The sequence below is a fragment of the Mauremys reevesii genome, linkage group 15 (genome assembly GCF_016161935.1).
Source record: "Mauremys reevesii isolate NIE-2019 linkage group 15, ASM1616193v1, whole genome shotgun sequence".
NCBI lineage: Eukaryota > Metazoa > Chordata > Testudines > Geoemydidae > Mauremys > Mauremys reevesii.
In genome coordinates, this window is record NC_052637.1 from 31,141,772 (window position 1) to 31,159,397 (window position 17,626).

At 46.2% G+C, this 17,626-nt stretch overlaps 2 protein-coding genes across 3 annotated transcripts; one reads left to right on the forward strand and one right to left on the reverse strand.

Annotated features, from left to right (window-relative positions):
• Positions 1-952: 952 nt before the first annotated feature.
• Positions 953-16,682, forward strand: LOC120383438 (ATP synthase subunit d, mitochondrial-like). Of its 2 annotated transcripts, none has more exons than XM_039501589.1 (7): positions 953-1,024; positions 1,705-1,765; positions 14,309-14,396; positions 14,955-15,048; positions 15,533-15,604; positions 16,331-16,393; positions 16,544-16,682. In XM_039501589.1, exons 4-7 carry the CDS (start codon positions 15,028-15,030, stop codon positions 16,673-16,675), a joined length of 288 nt encoding a protein of 95 aa, XP_039357523.1. In that variant the 5' UTR covers positions 953-1,024; positions 1,705-1,765; positions 14,309-14,396; positions 14,955-15,027; the 3' UTR covers positions 16,676-16,682. The 2 variants fall into 2 exon arrangements, 1 of the variants encoding a protein (XP_039357523.1); XR_005588476.1 differs by lacking the exon at positions 953-1,024 and adding an exon at positions 2,468-2,578 and having other exon boundaries at positions 16,544-16,605.
• LOC120383436 (5-hydroxytryptamine receptor 3A-like) lies at positions 2,741-13,702 on the reverse strand. Its single transcript, XM_039501587.1, has 9 exons — positions 13,654-13,702; positions 13,222-13,379; positions 12,149-12,193; positions 11,949-12,058; positions 10,385-10,554; positions 8,444-8,604; positions 3,868-4,078; positions 3,421-3,588; positions 2,741-3,027 (listed from the first exon to the last, which is right to left on the reverse strand). The coding sequence occupies exons 1-9, from the start codon at positions 13,700-13,702 to the stop codon at positions 2,780-2,782; spliced, it is 1,320 nt and encodes a 439-aa protein (XP_039357521.1). The 3' UTR covers positions 2,741-2,779.
• Positions 16,683-17,626: the final 944 nt, after the last annotated feature.

The window sequence follows — 17,626 nt, forward strand, 5'->3', positions numbered from 1 at the left end:
TGCCCAGTCACTTAGTTTTGTGAGATCTTTTTGAAATTCTTCACAATCTGCTTTGGTCTTAATTATCTTGAGCAGTTTAGTATCATCTGCAAATTTTGCCACCTCACTTCTTATCCCTTTCTCCAGATCATTTATAAATAAGTTGAATAGGATTGGTCATAGGACTCACCCTTTGGGAACACCACTAGTTACCCCTCTCCATTCTCAGAATTTACCATTTATTCCTACCCTTTGTTCCCTGTCTTTTAAACAGCTCTCAATCCATGAAAGGACCTTCCCTCTTATCCCATAACAACTGGAACTGGGAGCTCTCTGAAATTACTGGGGGTTGTTCTATCAGCTGTTCTGCTCCACCTGTACAGGTTGACCTCCTTGCCAGAGAAGCCCCCATCCCCGGCTATTGATTGGGTTTATTACAAGACTGCAGTTGCTAAGGCTGGCATGGTGGATGAGTTTGAAAGGAAGGTAAGAGTCTCGTCCTCAATTACATGTTGCTGCTGTTTTGAAATCCAAGTGGAGGCTGCTCATATCTGATTTACAAAACACAGAATTGTGAACTTTTCCTCTAGCAGGCTACTAGGAGAGATTATTAGGAGGTATTGGCTCAGGTCCTATGCTGTGGTATGCAGCTGCTTTACATCACACTGCTAGCACAAAGCAGCCCAAAAGCTGGCATAGCTAACCATAGGAGGGGTCATTTTAGTGGAGGGGGATCCTCCAGTGGCATAAAGCTCACGCTTTTTCTCTTACAGCCTGCACAGGTTTTCCCAGCTGTAGGTGTAGAAGTGGCCTGAGGAAAGAGTATATAGTGAGAGCTTCCCTATTCTCTGCTGATTCCCAACTGCCAAAGAGCACTAGTCTGGCTATTGGGGAAATATTCACTCTGGGAGCATGCACAGCTTCAACAGAATTGAGAGGCAACACATTTAGAATTTATTTTTTGAATGTACAGTACAGTGCACTAAAGATTCCTGAGCCTGTGGACACACAAACAGACAAGATAAATGCCCAGGAACAGGAAGCTGTAAGTATTTAAAAACCCTTCCCTGCCACATGGTTTCTCTTTGATCTTTGTAGAAGTATAGAATAATTCTGACTTCGAGTCTGCTGGTGGGTAATTGTGCTGAGGTGCAGGAGCTGCAAGTCTGGGTTTGTGCATATAGGCAGCTTTTGAGCAAGAATAGTTCTCTCTACCTATACAGGACCACACTTGGGGATTTAGAGTCTGGGACTGGATTGCAGTTCTGCTTGTTCTTCTGGTGTAATAAACTTGAAATTAGTGTAAGACAAAGGCAGAAGCCCAAAGGATGCACCTAAGTTGCATACAATAGGGCTGACTTCTTTGTAATGTGGAGTTGGCGTTCTTGGAGACTGCAGGGGTCAAGATGGAGCATTGCATAGTGGGACTTCTATTCTATGGGTTCCTCCTCTGTGTGAAAGAGGAGGGTGGGTGTAACATAAACTCCAGGGGTTCTACTCAGGTCATTGAGGCTGACAAATTCTCTGGCTAAAGACATCAAGAGCTTGTACCTGTTTTATTTAAAGCAGATGCTATTTTAAGGTCCGTGCCTCTTTAAGGAAGAGGTAAGATGAGAATGGTGACTCCTTTTCCATGGCTAAAGTGAAATAGGATGAGAGTCACAGCTTCACTGCCGGCAACAATCTAGGATTCATGTGCTCACCAAATCCTTTGTTCTCTTGCAGGCTGAGTGCTGCTGAATATGTGCAGGCCTCTAAATCCCCAATTGTCCAATTTGAGAAACAGGTAGGTTTGATGGGTTCTACCCTGTGAATTTCATGTTTAAGGCAGTTTGGCATGCAGCCTTGTTTTAATTTCTAATTGGACATCTGCTTTAAATTGAATTCTTGCTTACAACTGACTTTTACATTTTCTTTGGTTTCAGAGTAGCAGCCGTGTTAGTCTGTATCTGCAAAAAGAACAGGAGTACTCGTGGCACCTTAGAGACTAACAAATTTATTTCAGCATGAGCTTTTGTGAGCTACAGATTGAGCTACGGGAGGTCCACCGGAGCTGTCTGCCACCCTCCCGGTGACCGGCAGAGCACCCCCCGTGGCATGCCGCTGGGCTTGGGGCGGAGAAATGTCTAGAGCCGCCCCTGCTCCATTAGTAATGTGCAATACTAATAAGGCAAACACTTCCAGTGGTCTGCAAAAATCAGATATATGGTATGGTTATGTAAGACAGCATGTGCTGTGACCAGCACTAACTGGTTGGGATTTGTACTACGGTAAATATACCTTCTCCTCTGGAGCTGATTATTCTCCTTTAAACTTGCATCCTGGGCTGTAGTTGAGGGTAGGGAGCCCAGCCTGGCCTGTTCCCTCCTTTGAGTTGATAGTGGTAGCCTGGACTCCAATCACAGTTGAAGGAGCCAGCCTCATCCCATCAAGACCAGCACTAATCTAATCCATTTGTGCTATTTCATGTTTGCTTTGTTCCCCCCAGATCTCCATGTGTCGTTCAGCACTTTTGAGAGCTACAGCTCAGATGACTTATACCTACTCCAGTAATTCTCTGTCAGCTGGAACACTAGCTCCATGAATGTATTTTATTCAGGTAACTTATTTGCTGATGGGATGCCCTAGGTGTACACATTGCTTTACAAAGCACATGCAAGAACAAGGCTCTTACCCTGCAGAGTTTGCATTATTGTTCAGACATGCAGTGCACAGCTTAATTCAAGCATAAGAAGCAGGAAAACCTTGTTAGGGAGGAGGTTGAGGCAAGCAAGTATTAGAAAAGGCAATTGGCCCACATTTAACTGCTCCATTGTACAATAATGATGATGCTAAACAGTAGTGATAAAAGCAAATGACTGCAGAAAAGCACCTTATCCAGAACTAGCAGAGCTGACTTGCACTCCTGTAGCTCTGTCTGGGTCCCAGTGTGCTGCCCCTCTGCATTCATTCTTCCTGTAAGCATGGGTAGTTCTGTATTTCCTTTTCCAAGTGGGTTTGAATCCCTTCTCTCCTCTTGTCCCCTGGCCGTCTCAATCAGCGAATCTCCTACAATGGGGAGAACAGCAGCCAAATGTAAATATTCACTAGGAGAAATTGTGGACAAGAGCAGAGGTGTGCATGATGCTAAACTTGACTTTATTTGCTTGAAAGTTTTTATTAAAACTTCATACATTTTTCCATCAGAAAATCTCAGGCACTGTTCTGGCTCAATGAGTTCATGGGGTTGGCCAGAGTTGGTGGACTCTGCGTGGGGCTGGGTTTATAGCTGAGCCTACATAAATAACAAAGGTGCAGCTCTTTTGAATACATATGTTGCCTATATATATTTGATTCTTATAATATATGCACCATGATGATGTTGAGAAATAAGGGGCTCCCTACTGAAAGAACCTTGCTACTGGATACAGAGTATTCAAATATAGGTAACCAAACACCAACCCTGTTTGCTTAGGAGGCTTCCAGATGTTGTTCTAGCTTGCTTGCGGCATCTCAGCAGTTTGATAGCCTTGAGTATAGGGTGTAGGGGTTTCTTCTTCAGCTGCACTAATAGGCAGGTCTCCAATACACCCATAATCATTAGGACAAATATACCTATGAAAAACATCACTGCAAAAGAAGACGAAGAGGATGTGATTGATAAACTCTCTGCCTTACTTCCTTTAGATCCATAATTCTATCTACTGTGGGCTTCTGCTTAATAGAAGAAATGTAGTGCCCCAAGTCCAGAAACTGCTCTGAATAGGGACTTCTAGAATTACAGCTCTTGTGCAGTGGCTAGTGTTCCTCTTCTTACTCTCAATAAGTGGCATGTTTGTATTCTGCTCTCTTCCTTACATCCAATGCATGTCTAATATAAAGTGAGTTTTACTCAATAAAGACAAGTACCTATTATGGGTGGGTCATCGGAAGAAGTGGGAATAATGTCCTTAAGAATCAGAGCTAACACAGACTCTCCAATGATGAGTGACAGCTGGAAGCTGATCTTGTTCTCATAAGAGCTGCTGCTGAACAAAATAGTCATATCCAATAAGTAGAGAGCACATGATGGGAAGATAAGGTTCAAAACGTATAAAATGGGTCGTCTCTTCATGGAGATCTGGAGGGAACAAGGCAAACATGATATAACAGAATGGCCTGGGTTAGTGCTGGTCTCGATGGGATGAGACAGACTCTTCCTCCAAGTATGGTTGGAGTTCAAGCTATCAACTCAAAGGATGGAACAGGCCCCAGTAGCCTTCCTATGCTTTAGGGCATCCCAAGCTTCAAGTGCCAGCCATAAACACTCGCCCTCATCCTGACCCCAGCTTTCTTGCCTTGTTTTCTTACCTTCATTTCCTGCTCGCTCCCTACCCTCCAACCCCAAGTTCCCCTATTCACGTAATATGACACCTCTTCCACCTGTCCTGCTAATTCTTTCTTACCTGCCTTCTCTTTCTACCACCTACTTCCAGACACTTCATCTGGCCCCCTTTGCCCTCATTTTGGGTTGAGCCCTATGATGTTCTACGCACTCTTGCTATTTTCCGACTGGTATTCTCTGTATGAATATTCATGCACACGTGCCTGTTGAATACATATGCCCTTTCCTCTCTGTTTTTGTTTTTTTTTCCCCTTCTACTCCCCTGAACACACCCATTCAAACTGGAGAGGACAAAACGTTCCATCTAGTGCAGAAAGCTGGTTCAGAGTGGGCTATACTAGATACCGCAAAGGAAGATATAGCCACCTTAGCCCACATCCTCAGCTGGTATAAATCAATGCAGCTCCAGTGATGTCAATGGAGCTATAGCAATTGGTACCTACAGAGGATCTGGCTCCATCATGAAGAATTTATTTTGTTACCAGCTATGAAGGAATCCAGCGACTTGCCAGCATTAGTGTCTGACCCCCTATGCTCCTATGAGAGCTGTACTGTTAAAGCTCATTTTGCTAAAGCATGATCTGGCTTGCACAGTAGGCTGCTTTGGTTCCACCCTCTTTTTGCCCTTGTCTCCTGCATTGTTAGTAGCGAGATGCTAGGAATGTGGCAGTGGAACTGGTACCATGAGTTGTCTTGGGCACATGTGCTGCTGGATTTGTGAAACTGCTGTAATTCTCCCATTTAGATACGGGAGCTTCTAATATCCCCCATGAACTCTTTGCAGAACACAGCACTTAGTATTAGCAGTAGATCGTGCTCTTTCTTGATTCAGCTCTACAGATCTACATTGTAGAGGTCAGGCAGACACTGTAGAGGTGACACATTCCGAAACTTCCATTTAGAGGTATGTAACTTCCTTTTTTTATCAGATCATTCTGTTTTGCGATTTTAGACTCCCACAAAGTTGCTAAGGTAGCAATACTAACTCTTGGATGTAAGCATAGGCGCCGACTTATATGGGGCTCTGGGGCTTTAGCCCCATGAATAAATCCCAAGCAGGGGCTCTGCCCCACCAATGTTTTTTCTCCCCTGCTTGGAGCGCCCCCCTGCCGCTGCCGCCGCCGCCGCCAGGGCTGCCCAGAGCCCTTTAAATCCCAGCCGCGGCCGGGAATCAGAGGGCTCTGGGCTGCCTGCTGCAGCGGGGAGCCCAGAGCCCTCTGATTCCCGGCCGCGGCTCGGATTTAAAAGGCTCTGGGCTCCCCGCGGTTGCAGGCAGCCCAGAGCCCTTTAAATCCCAGCAGCGGCTGAGATTTAAAAGGCTCTGGGCTCCCCGCGGTTGCAGGCAGCCCAGAGCCCTCTGATTCCCGGCGGCGGCTGGGATTTAAAAGGCTCTGGGCTGCCCGCTGCAGCACGCAGCCCAGAGCCCTCTGATTCCCGGCGGCGGCTGGGATTTAAAAGGCTCTGGGCTGCCCGCCGCAGCAGACAGCCCAGAGCCCTCTGATTCCCGGCCGCGGCTGGGATTTAAAGGGCTCTGGGCTGCCTGCAACCGCGGGAGCGCAGAGCCTTTAAATCCCAGCCGCGGCTGGGATTTAAAACTCTGGGCTCCCGCGGTTGCAGGCAGCCCAGAGCCCTTTAACTCCCAGCCGCGGCTGGGAGTTAATTGGCTCTGCGCTCCCCGCGGTTGCAGGCAGCCCAGAGCCCTTTAAATCCCAGCCGGCCGGGAATCAGAGGGCTCTGGGCTGCCTGCTGCAGCGGGAGCCCAGAGCCCTCTGATTCCCGGCGCGGCTCGGATTTAAAGGCTCTGGGCTCCCGCGGTTGCAGGCAGCCCAGAGCCCTTTAAATCCCAGCAGCGGCTGAGATTTAAAAGGCTCTGGGCTCCCGCGGTTGCAGGCAGCCCAGAGCCCTCTGATTCCCGGCGCGGCTGGGATTTAAAGGCTCTGGGCTGCCTGCCGCAGCAGACAGCCCAGAGCCCTCTGATTCCCGGCCGCGGCTGGGATTTAAAGGGCTCTGGGCTCCCCGCCGCAGCGGGAAGCCCAGAGCCCTCTGATTCCCGGCTGCGGCTGGGATTTAAAAGGCTCTGGGCTCCCCGCGTTTGCAGGCAGCCCAGAGCCCTTTAAATCCCTGCCGCGGCTGAGTTTTTAAGGGCTGCGGGCTCCCCGCGGTTGCAGGCAGCCCAGAGCCCTTTAAATCCCAGCAGCGGCTGAGATTTAAAGGGTTCTGGGCTCCCCGCCGCAGCGGGCAGCCCAGAGCCCTCTGATTCCCGGCCCCGGCTGGGATTTAAAAGGCTCTGGGCTCCCTGCGGTTGCAGGCAGCCCAGAGTCCTCTGACTCCCAGCCGGGGCTGGGATTTAAAGGGCTCTGGGATCCCCGCGGCTGCCAGCAGCCCAGAGCCCTTTGAATCCCAGCCTCTGTCCGCTGATTGCCCCCTCCCCAGACCTCTGCCCCAACTGCCCCCCAGAACCTCCACCCCCTATCTAAGCCCCACTGGTCCTTGTTCCCCAATTACCCCCTCCCGAGACCCCTGCCCCTAACTGCCCCTTGGGACCTCAGCCCCTATCTAAGCCTCCCTTCTCCTTGTCCCCAACTGCCCCCTCCTGAGACCCCACCCAACTTCCCCCCCCCAGGACCGCACCCCCTACCTGTCCCCTGATAAACCTCTTAGACTCCCATGCCTATCCAATTGCTGCCTGTCCCCTGACTGCCCCTTCGAACCTCTGCCCCATCCAACTCCCCCTGCTCCTTGTCCCTTGACTGCCCCCCGGAACTCCCGACCGCTTCGCCACCCCCCAACAGCTAACTGTGCCACTCAGACCAGCGGATCTGGCGCCAAGCAGCTCCAGACAGTTGCTGCCATGCTCCCCATGGAGCCCACAGCCCTCTCCCACCCCCAGCACCTGCCTTCCAGATTTGAACACCTCAAAATTCAGGAGTGCTCAAGCTCGGTTTGGGCAGCTTTTACTTCATTTCTCCCAAATCAGTTTCCCCTGCAAGGTGCCAACTGAAGGTGTTGGAGAACAGAGAGATCAGGTGGCCTCCTAATGCCTGGAAAAGAGACAAAGGCCGGAGGAGGAGTGTCAGTGCCTGTGCGGACTTCTGGGAAGTGCACGGTGTGGAAGGGAATGCTGTGATGCTTTGGAACATCTCCATACAAAGCCAGTCAGGACTCTGGGGGAGCCTCCTCTCTGAGCAGACTGTCTCCAGGGCAAGAAGCTTACACCTTCCTGGGTCTGACCTCGGAGCATTCAGCATGCCCTTCCACGTCATGCACTTTCCAAAGTGAGTCTGCCCAGGCTGGTCCTGGGGCAACCAGAGGTCGCTGCACCCCAACTCTGCAGTCAGATGTGACTCTCAGCCAGACAGTAAAACAGAAGGTTTATTAGATGACGGGAACACAGTTTAAACAGAGCTTGTTGGTACAGAAAACAGAACCCCTCTGTCAGGTCCATCTTGGGGTGGGGAGCCCAGAACCAAGTTCTGGGTCTCTCCCAATTTCCCCAGCCAGCTCCAAACTGACACTCCCTCCTCTGGCCTCTGTGTCTCTTCTGGACAAGGAGGCCACCTGATCTCTTTGTCCCCAACACCTTCAGTTGGCATCTTGCAGGGGAAACTGAGGCACCCACACAGTATTCAGAGAAAATATTAAGAACATTCCCACTTCATCACAACAGATGCAACAAAATATAATACTGTATATTGAAGTAGGCAAGTGCTGCTTCTGACTTTCCACTTTTAATTGACCCTTGTAATCTTGTGGCACTGACGCGTTGTAGCTTCATTTTATATCGGCTTACAGGGCGGGAGCGGGGGGGCACCACCATTTTGGGCCCCACCAAAAATTATACAAACCTGCCGCCTATGGATGTAAGCGAATAATACATATCTTGCTGGACCTTTTCTTAAAATACCTATACTTTATAAAGTGCTTTGTCTGCTGGGGAATGTGTAATTGTAATTGTGGGGGTTAGTCCTTTAAAGGTGACTAGATTTTCCTTGGGTTGTATTTTTAGTTTTTGTAGCTGAGCCCTGATGTTCTGAAGGGTGTCTTTATGATAAAGCAATGAATGCAATATACAGTGTGTGAAATACACTGATGATGCAATACCTCATAGCTGACCGCAGTAAAGATTTCCTCCTCATCCTCTAGTGTGTGTGGTATAATGTTTATGTTTGTGAACTTCCATTCTCCATCGGTCAAGTGATAAAGTTTGCTGTTTTTATTCACCTCTTCTGTTGTCTGATTGGACTGGAGTTTGAGGTCTCTTACTGTTTGAGGAAAGAAAGTGAAGACACAGTGGTTTAAAGGTGGTTCCTTTCTCAGTCCAGGGAGTTCAAATCTACTGCCACAGTCCGGGTGTGTATTCAGACGGAGGGAAGAGAAGGTTAAGATCCCCCACCCACCCACCCTTGGTGGGAAAATTACATCTCTTGCCCAAAACAGAACTAGTTGTGTACTTGGAGCTTGATTCTTACTCCAGGGTAAACTGGGAATGACTTCATTGAAATCAATGGAGTTATACCAGTATGAGATCAGAATACACCCCAGAGGTCACGGCTTAAATGGGAACAGATGTCTGCTGACAGTAGGAATTAACTCCATTGGTCTTGGATACTTGGTTGAATTCTGTCTCCCATCTTATGGCCTTGATCCAAATCCTATTGAAGTCAGTGGGAGTCTTTCGCTGATTCCAGTGAGCTTTAAGCTCAAGCAGTTAGATTAGTCATCACTGGTAATGCTAAAGTGCTGCTGTGGCAGCACTGCCATGGCAGTGCTTTAACGTGCCTTGTGTGGTTGTGGTGCAGCCCTGGGAGAGAGCTCTCCCAGCGCTCCAGAAAAACCACCTGAATGAGGGGCGTAGCTCCCAGCGCTGGTGTACTGGCTACACTGGCGTTTTACAGTTCTGAAACTTGCTGCGCTCGGGGGGGTTCACACCCCTGAGCGAGAAAGTTGCTGTGCTGTTAATTGCCAGTGCAGACAAGCATATAGAGGAGCAGTTGGCAGTGGCTGTCTCTTTCCTGTGCTTCCATAAAAACCTGAGAGTAGCTACTATCTGGGCCTCTTCTTCACAGACTCACTATGGTGGCAATTGTGCAAATGGAGCATTTTCTTGGGAAAAATATCAAGGTCTTGATACCAAGATGACTAGACCCCTTCCCTGAAGTGTTTCACTCCCAGATGTGAACTGGGCCTGTTTAATACTGGCATTCCTAGCAAAGAGTTTCCTCTTCAAATTGAGACTGCCTGACTTTCTGGAAGAGCTGCTTTAGCCAAACACAAGTTATTGGGCTCAATTCACGGGTAACTGGGTGGCATTTAATGGCATGTGATAAACAGAAGGTCAGACTAGATGATCTAATGATCCCTTCTGCCTTTAAACTCTAGGAATGACATGAAACATTTGCTACCTTTAGGTCACTTGAAAAGCAATTGGCTTCGTTGAAACTGAATTATTAGAATTGTAGCTAAATGGAAACCTGTACTATGCAAACAATAGAAGATAATACTTCAAAATAAGTCTTGCTTCTCTGTTTCTGCGACTACCATGGGGATAAAATAAGAGCATGCAGCAGTTGAAAACTAGATCTAGTGAGGAACTCAAATCTCTAAGCCTGGATCCCATCCTGATGCCCTTTCTCAGTCATGTGAGTAGTCCTCTCAACTTCAGCCCTTGGAGTTCTATTTTTAATCTAGACCCTCAGGCACATTTTGAGGACTAGATCTTGCAAACTCAAGTAATCCCTATTGTAGTCAGGGGGACTAATCATTTGACTATGCTACCACTCCTGGGAGTAAAGGCTTTGCAGAGGCAGATCCTGGATTCTTTCAGAGATATAGGAGACTCCATAGTGGGAGATCATGCCATAGCCCAGTTTTCCTCTTGCATTGTAATTTTTTTAACACAATGGACACTGTTGAGTAGTGAACATAAAAATTCAATGGCAGATCAGACCTCTGATCCATCTAGTCCATTGACTAGTTGGGGACATTGGCCAGGACCAGCCAATCCAGACTAGTTGTAGTAAACGTGAATAAGAATGGACATACCTGGATGACTAAATGAGAAGAGGCTTATGTTGCACGTCTGGGTGTCAAATGGAAACTTGTGCATCTTCAAGTTGCATGTTATGGTGACCTGGTGCTGTTGGGTTGTGCTAATGATGCCATTGTGAGTGATGGACAGAAGGGGCCTGTTGAGCGATTTCTCTTCATCCACTCTGAAGGAATCAATGATTCAACAACAATGAAAAGTAAAATGACAAAATACTTGTTGCAGATCAAAGACAATATTTTATTTGCAAACTCACTGTTAGTCTGACTTTGAATGGTCAGTAAACCCTACTTAATAGAACAGGAAACAGAAGAGAGAGGGTGAGTGACAGCGAATAACCAGGGATGAGAGATTTAAAACAAACGGGAGGACAAAAAGGCTGTGGGAGGAGATAGGAGAGACGGGAGGAGAGAACACAAGCAGAGAGAGTCTGGGGCACAGAGAAGGGCTGATAATCCCCATCTACACCAAGACTTGTAATGCACCCCATTCGCATGCTAGATGAGACAGGAGAGACATTCAAGGACATATGAACCACTTGCCCCATTGGACCAGGGACTGTTGGCCTAATTCTGATCCCGCACTGCTTCCACCCTCTAACTATTGACTTCAGCTGAATTATTCTTGATTTCCACCATGTAAGTGAGAGCAGAATCAGGCCTTATGTCTTTATCTGTGTCTTGTGCAGTGCTGAGCATGCTGTTGCTACTTAACAAATAATCATGAATAAATAACCATTGAGGGACAATACCAAATATCACGGTACAGCGGGCATCTCCTGGACCTCCAGAATAAAGAGTGACAGGAACTTCTAAGACAGGGGTCAGCAACCTATGGCACATGTGCCAAAGGTGACACACAAGTTGATTTTCAGTGGCACTCTGGTGCCGGCCTGGGCTTCCATCTGCCATCCCCCTGCCAGCTGGGGTCCCAGCCACTGGCCCCACTCAGCCTGCTGCCGGCTTGGGGACATTGTAAAACTCAGCAAGGGCAAGGATCACACTAACCTGATAAAATCTGCATTTTATTTTAATTTTAAATGAAGCTTCTAAAACATTTTAAAAACCTTATTTACTTTACATACAATAGTTTAGTTATATAATATAGATTTATAGAGAGAGACCTTCTAAAAACGTTAAAATGTATTACTGGCACATGGAACCTTAAATCAGAGTGAATAAATGAAGACTTGGAACACCACTTCTGAAAGGTTGCCGACCCCTGTTCTAAGATATACTGTTGGAGTCTGTCTCCTTTTGATTGGCTTCCCTGCCTGTCAGATAGTTTTCCCATAGCCTGCACATGCTCTACTTGTGCCCCCTCACTCAGGGACTGAAAAAACTCATTTCATTTAATGAATGTTTTCTTATTGTCATGAGATCAGTTAATTGATTCTTAGCTATTCCGTCCCCCTCCCCCAATTCATCCTGCAAAATCTTTGCTTATGGAGTAATCCCCACTCAGAGGAGTTAGTCCCATTGATTTCAGTGGCTCCCATCATGTCCCTTGTAATTGTTCCTCTTTCAGAAGTAAGTTGAAATCAGCCAAGGAGAGTCTTACTGTTCATAAATGCCGATATATGGGGACCAAAATGTATCCACTGGCAGACCAAGTTTGGAAATGTTACAGAAATCCTGAGGATTCCAAGTCACAAAGACATCTTTCCACTTCTAGAGGCAAGAAAAATCACAGAATGGAAACAATTTCTGGACTCACAGCACACAGGCAATAGCTTTGATTTTATTGAGAAAAGCTCTTACCATGCCCACTAAGAAATAGACAGTGACAGTTTGTAACTTTTCAGTCTAGAGAAACAAAATGGGAAAGTGATTATCATGGTTTCATTTACTAAGATAGGTACAGAACTTTGAGGCTGTTCAGCGTTTTTATTACAATGATGGCGTGATGGGTGTCAGACATATGAGAAAATCAGGTCAGGCCAATAACATACTTTTCTTGGTCATACAAACTGATGAGTAGAATGGAAGGGTAAGGTTCACAGAGTCATAGAATATCAGTTTAGCAATGTTTAGAAAACAGAGTTGCCTGATAGAATCCACCTGGCTATGTAAATCTGTGCTGGGACAGGATCCAGAGCAGCAGAATGGGAGAAAAATTGCAACATGGCTCAGGAAAATCGAGTCTACAGAATCTGATTCCTGATGTATAAGGAGGGCAAAACCAAACAAGAATGACCAAGTGTCTCCTCACTCTCCCCCCAACTCCACTGTGCTGTAACACTATCTAATATCGTTGGTCCCCTTTACCCAGGCTAAGCAGAGGTGTTTCCCTTGTAAGAGGCTTTTTTTTGGAGGAAACAGAAAAAGAGAGAAATTCAGATGAATACAAATCAAGGGCCAAATTCCTGAGTATTCTTGGACAACTTTGCAGTGCTTTGGCAACACAATGCAGCTTAACAGGCCAATTAAAAAGTGGATAGGAGGCTGCTAGAGAAATGAATCTTGCCCTGGACTTTCATCTTTTAGAGTTTATTTTATTGTGACACCTGTTCAACATGTGATGAGCACTAAAGCAATTTTAAACAATCCTCTCATTTGTGCAGATGTGACAAACTATTTTACACCTGGCACCTCCAACCATACATTGCTCTGGATTCTACTTTCAAACCAGAGCCATAAAGTCTGGAGAAGACCTAAGGTGCAGGTTCTACCCATTCACATCAGTGGCAGTAATAGTGGAGTGACTCCTGATTTGCGCTGGTATGAGTGCGAGAAGAGTCACTCACTCACTTTAGAATCATCAGCTGCCTCAACTTTTCAATCTCCACAATATTTCCAACTATAAAAAATCATAAAGAGGTTTGTTTCCTTACCACTGAGAGGATGGACATCAGTATAAATTGTATCTCCACTTTCAATGGCTCGTCCCAATTTTCCTTGGGTATTGTACGTAGTGCGGGTGGCTTTTCAGAGGAGATATTCAGATACTGAATAACGTTATCATATTTACAGGGCTGTTCTGGGGCAGCACCTGTGGAAATAAAATGAATGTCTGGTTATGTCCAAATTCATTTTAGCAGAGCAATACCAGGCAGGATCTCAGCATGCACCACACCCAGCCTATGGAATGGGACTGCATCAGAGGATTAAAAGACATTGGGCTGTAGCTTCTAGAAAACCACTGTCAGATCTTTGTCCCCTTTCACACTGGCAGGACCAGGGTGCCCGTCCTCATGTATGAGGGTATAAATTCCTCATGGGTAATCCGGTTGTTTTTCCCCTGATCCTACTACAATTTAACTTACCTGTTGCCATAGACAAAGTGAGAATAGCTAAGAATGCTTCCCACGTCATTCCCCTTTTCCTAAGGAGGCAAACGGTACAGCTGATGTTACAGCTAGTTGCCAGTGGCTATCAGCTGAGGTGTAGCTGGTGCTTTGATATTAATCAGTGTAGGGAGAAAGCTTATATAATTGAAGGCTTTTTTTTATGAAGAATTCAGTGATAATGGTGCACTCAGCTGGCTCTTGGGATTAGCTCATGAAATTACTGTTAATGGATCTGATGTTATGGGACCAATACTGCGGTAGAAATAATTTGCTTTAACCCCGTAGTCCCCCGCTGGAAGGTATTGCTTGTTGTTGGGATTGATTTATACAAAACAAATTGGGGCTTTTTTGTCTTTAAGTTTGTCCAAAGTGGGTCTTGCTGCTTATTGGACAGCCTTGCCGCTGCACTCTGGCAGAGGGAAAGTGACCCCTGGGCTTCTGTATCGCACGTAAGCCCCCTAAGAACTAAGGATGGCCGTCTTGTGAATGGATCCCTTTGAAAACGCTTGGGAACAAAATGTTCTGGGTTAAACATGTTTTGTTTGATCTGAAATCAACTTTTTTGATTCACTGAAATTTTTCATGACTTTCAGATTGTTTTGAACCCCCCCACCCCATTTTATCTTTTCAGCACTGTCAGCCAGCCGAATAGTCAATCACTTGCTGTAATAACGTCACCTAGCCTGAAAGTTGTATGAAGTTAACAAATGATCTTCCTGGTAAGAAAGTTACATGGTCTCTCAGTGCTGGCAGCAGTTTATCCACCTTTGTTCCCTTCACCCAGCAGAGATGCTGGCAAAAACCCACTCATCAGAATCAAATCTCCCAGGGTGCATGTGTTGAATAGCGACCCCACCCCCAACAGCTGTGTGGAGAACAAACCCTGAGCCATGTGGCTAAAAGGGCAGATTGGCTTTCAGAGCCTCTGGTTGCCTGGTGCACAGGCGCTGGAACTAGGGGTGCTGCTGCACCCCCTGGCTTGAAGTGGTTTAGTGTTTATCTTTCTTTTTTTAAAACCCTTTGTCAGCCTTGCAAAACTGTAATGAAAACAAACCATCCCATTCACAAACTCTCCTTGCCTGCTCCTACCAGTGTTCATGGTGAAAAAACTGAGAGTATTGTACTTGCCCATCCACCGCTCCCCCAACCCCGCACTCCAAAAAAGGCAAATGTAGGCATGTAGAATTTTGTGTGGCTGCTTTATTGCCATTTCTGCATTAGCAAAGAGACTGAAAATATTGGCAACTAAAAGTAGCTGTTCTGCTCCACCTGTACAGGTTGACCTCCTTGCTAGAAAAGCCTCTGGCTATTGATTGGGTTTATTAGAAGACTGCAGTTGCTAAGGCTGGCATGGTGGATGAGTTTGAAAAGGTGAGATTCTCATCCTCAATTAGATGTTGCTGCTGTTTTGAAATCCAAGCGGCTGCTCATATCTGATGCACAAAACACAGAACTGTGAACTTTTCCTCTAGCAGGCTGCTAGGAGAGATTATTAGAAGGTATTGGCTCAGGTCCTATGCTGTGGTATGCAGCTGCTTTACATCACACTGCTAGCACAAAGCAGCCCAAAAGCTGGCATAGCTAACTGTAGGAAGGGTCATTTTAGTGGAGGGGGATCCTCCAGTGGCATAAAGCTCACGCTTTTTCTCTTACAGCCTGCACAGGTTTTCCCAGCTGTAGGTGTAGAAGTGGCCTGAGGAAAGAGTATATAGTGAGAGCTTCCCTATTCTCTGCTGATTCCCAACTGCCAAAGAGCACTAGTCTGGCTATTGGGGAAATATTCACTCTGGGAGCATGCACAGCTTCAACAGAATTGAGAGGCAACACATTTAGAATTTATTTTTTGAATGTACAGTACAGTGCACTAAAGATTCCTGAGCCTGTGGACACACAAACAGACAAGATAAATGCCCAGGAACAGGAAGCTGTAAGTATTTAAAAACTCTTCCCTGCCACGTGGTTTCTCTTTGATCTTTGTAGAGGTATAGAAGAATTCCCATTTGAAGTCTGCTGGTGGGTAATTGTGCTGAGGTACAGGAGCTGCAAGTCTGGGTTTGTGCATGTAGGCAGCTTTTGAGCAAGAATAGGTTCTCTCTACCTACACAGGACCACACTTGGGGATTTAGAGTCTGGGACTGGATTGCAGTTCTGCTTGTTCTTCTGGTGTAATAAACTTGAAATTAGTATAAGACAAAGGCAGCCAAACTCTGATCAACTGAGGAGCATATTGGCATCTTGTCAGCAGCCCAAAGGATGCACCGAAGTTGCATAAAATAGGCCTGACTCCTTTTTAATGTGGAGTTGGCGTTCTTGGAGACTGCAGGGGTCAAGATGGAGCATTGCATAGCGGGACTTCTATTCTATGGGTTCCTCCTCTGTGTGAAAGAGGAGGGTGGGTGTAACATAAACTCCAGGGGTTCTACTCAGGTCATTATTGATGTCTTTAGCCAGTGAATTTGTCAGCCCCAAGAGCTTGTACCTGTTTTATTTAAAGCAGATGCTATCTTAAGGTCAGTATTTCTTTAAGAAAGATTTAAGATGAGAATGGTGACTCCTTTTCCATGGCTAAAGTGAAATAGGATGAGAGTCACAGCTTCACTGCAGGAAACAATCTAGGATTCATGTGCTCACCAAATCCTTTGTTCTCTTGCAGGCTGAGAGTGCTGCTGAATATGTGCAGGCCTCTAAATCCCGTATTGTCCAGTATGAGAAACAGGTAGGGTTGATGGGGTCTACCCTGTGAATTTCATGTTTAAGGCAGCTTGGTATGAAACCTTGTTTTAATTTCTATTTATACATCTAGTTTAGTTTGAATTCTTGCTTACAACTGACTTTAACATTTTCTTGTCTCTCCACCCACTTCAAGCTTGAGAAGTTCAGAACCATGATTCCATTTGATCAGATGACATTTGAGGACTTGATTAAGGTCTTTCCTGAAACGAAACTGGACAAGGAGAAGTATCCATATTGGCCACACAAACCCACTGAAGACCTGTAAATCTGTCTGAAAGCAGTTTCTGGTAACTGTCAAATTCTCTAGAATCTTTTAAATAAAGTAATTGTACAGGGCTTCAGCAGTGTGTCTCGTCTTGGTTTCAAAACCAAAAGATTAAATCCACTAGGAGGTTTTTTTGTTTTTTTTTAAAGTGGGTGACAAATGCCCTGAAATAAGCAGGCAATTGGTTTTGGAGGCTCTGCACTTTACAGGGTGGGGATAGTCCCTGAAGGACAGGATTGAGTCTTCCAAGCAGGATGCCAAGATTAGTGTTTGTAGAATACTCTCCCTGTTCTTGCTGTTCAGGTTAACCCAGGGGTCGGCAACCTTTCAGAAGTGCTGTGCCGAGTCTTCATTTATTCACTCTGATTTAAGGTTTCGGTGCCAGTAATACATGTTAACGTTTTTAGAAGGTCTCTTTCTATAAGTCTATAATATATAATTAAACTATTGTTGTATGTAAAGTAAATAAGGTTTTAAAAATGTTTAAGAAGCTTCATTTAAAATTAAATTAAAATGCAGAGCCCCCCGGACTGGTGGCCAGGACCCAGGCAGTGTGAGTGCCACTGAAAATCAGCTTGTGTGCCGGCTTCAGCGCGCCTGCCATAGGTTGCCTACCCCTGGGTTAAACCCAAGGTGGTTTGGGTGACTGAGATAACAGTCCAGCCACACAAATGATCAGCCCAGTTTAACTTTCAGCCCTTTTCTGTATTACACGTGCAAGCATCTCTCTGTAGCCTGCCCATGATACGCTCATTGGATCTGGTTACAAACCTGGCAAAGCCTACAGCAGTTTTTTTCCCCCACAGCTTGAATGTGCCAGTTGCGCTTGTGCCTTGGCAACTATTATGTAGGTGTGCAATTATGCCATGCTGCCTCAGCAGGGGGTAGGAGAGGGACATCCTGACTGTAGAGGGAGGGATGTGGCTTGTCCTGTGACTGGCACTAACTGGT

Excerpts from the sequence above, each read along its gene's own strand:
- LOC120383438 (XM_039501589.1), top strand. The coding sequence starts at position 15,028 with ATGGTGGATGAGTTTGAAAAG. Across the intron at positions 15,605-16,330 it reads ATGCCCAGGAACAGGAAGCT|GCTGAGAGTGCTGCTGAATA; the intron begins GTAAGTATTTAA and ends GTTCTCTTGCAG. Across the intron at positions 16,394-16,543 it reads TTGTCCAGTATGAGAAACAG|CTTGAGAAGTTCAGAACCAT; the intron begins GTAGGGTTGATG and ends ACCCACTTCAAG.
- LOC120383436 (XM_039501587.1), bottom strand. The coding sequence starts at position 13,702 with ATGACGTGGGAAGCATTCTTAGCTATTCTCACTTTGTCTATGGCAACA. Across the intron at positions 12,194-13,221 it reads TGATGTCCATCCTCTCAGTG|ACTGAAAAGTTACAAACTGT; the intron begins GTAAGGAAACAA and ends TTGTTTCTCTAG. Across the intron at positions 8,605-10,384 it reads CTTCTCATTTAGTCATCCAG|TAAGAGACCTCAAACTCCAG; the intron begins GTATGTCCATTC and ends TTCCTCAAACAG.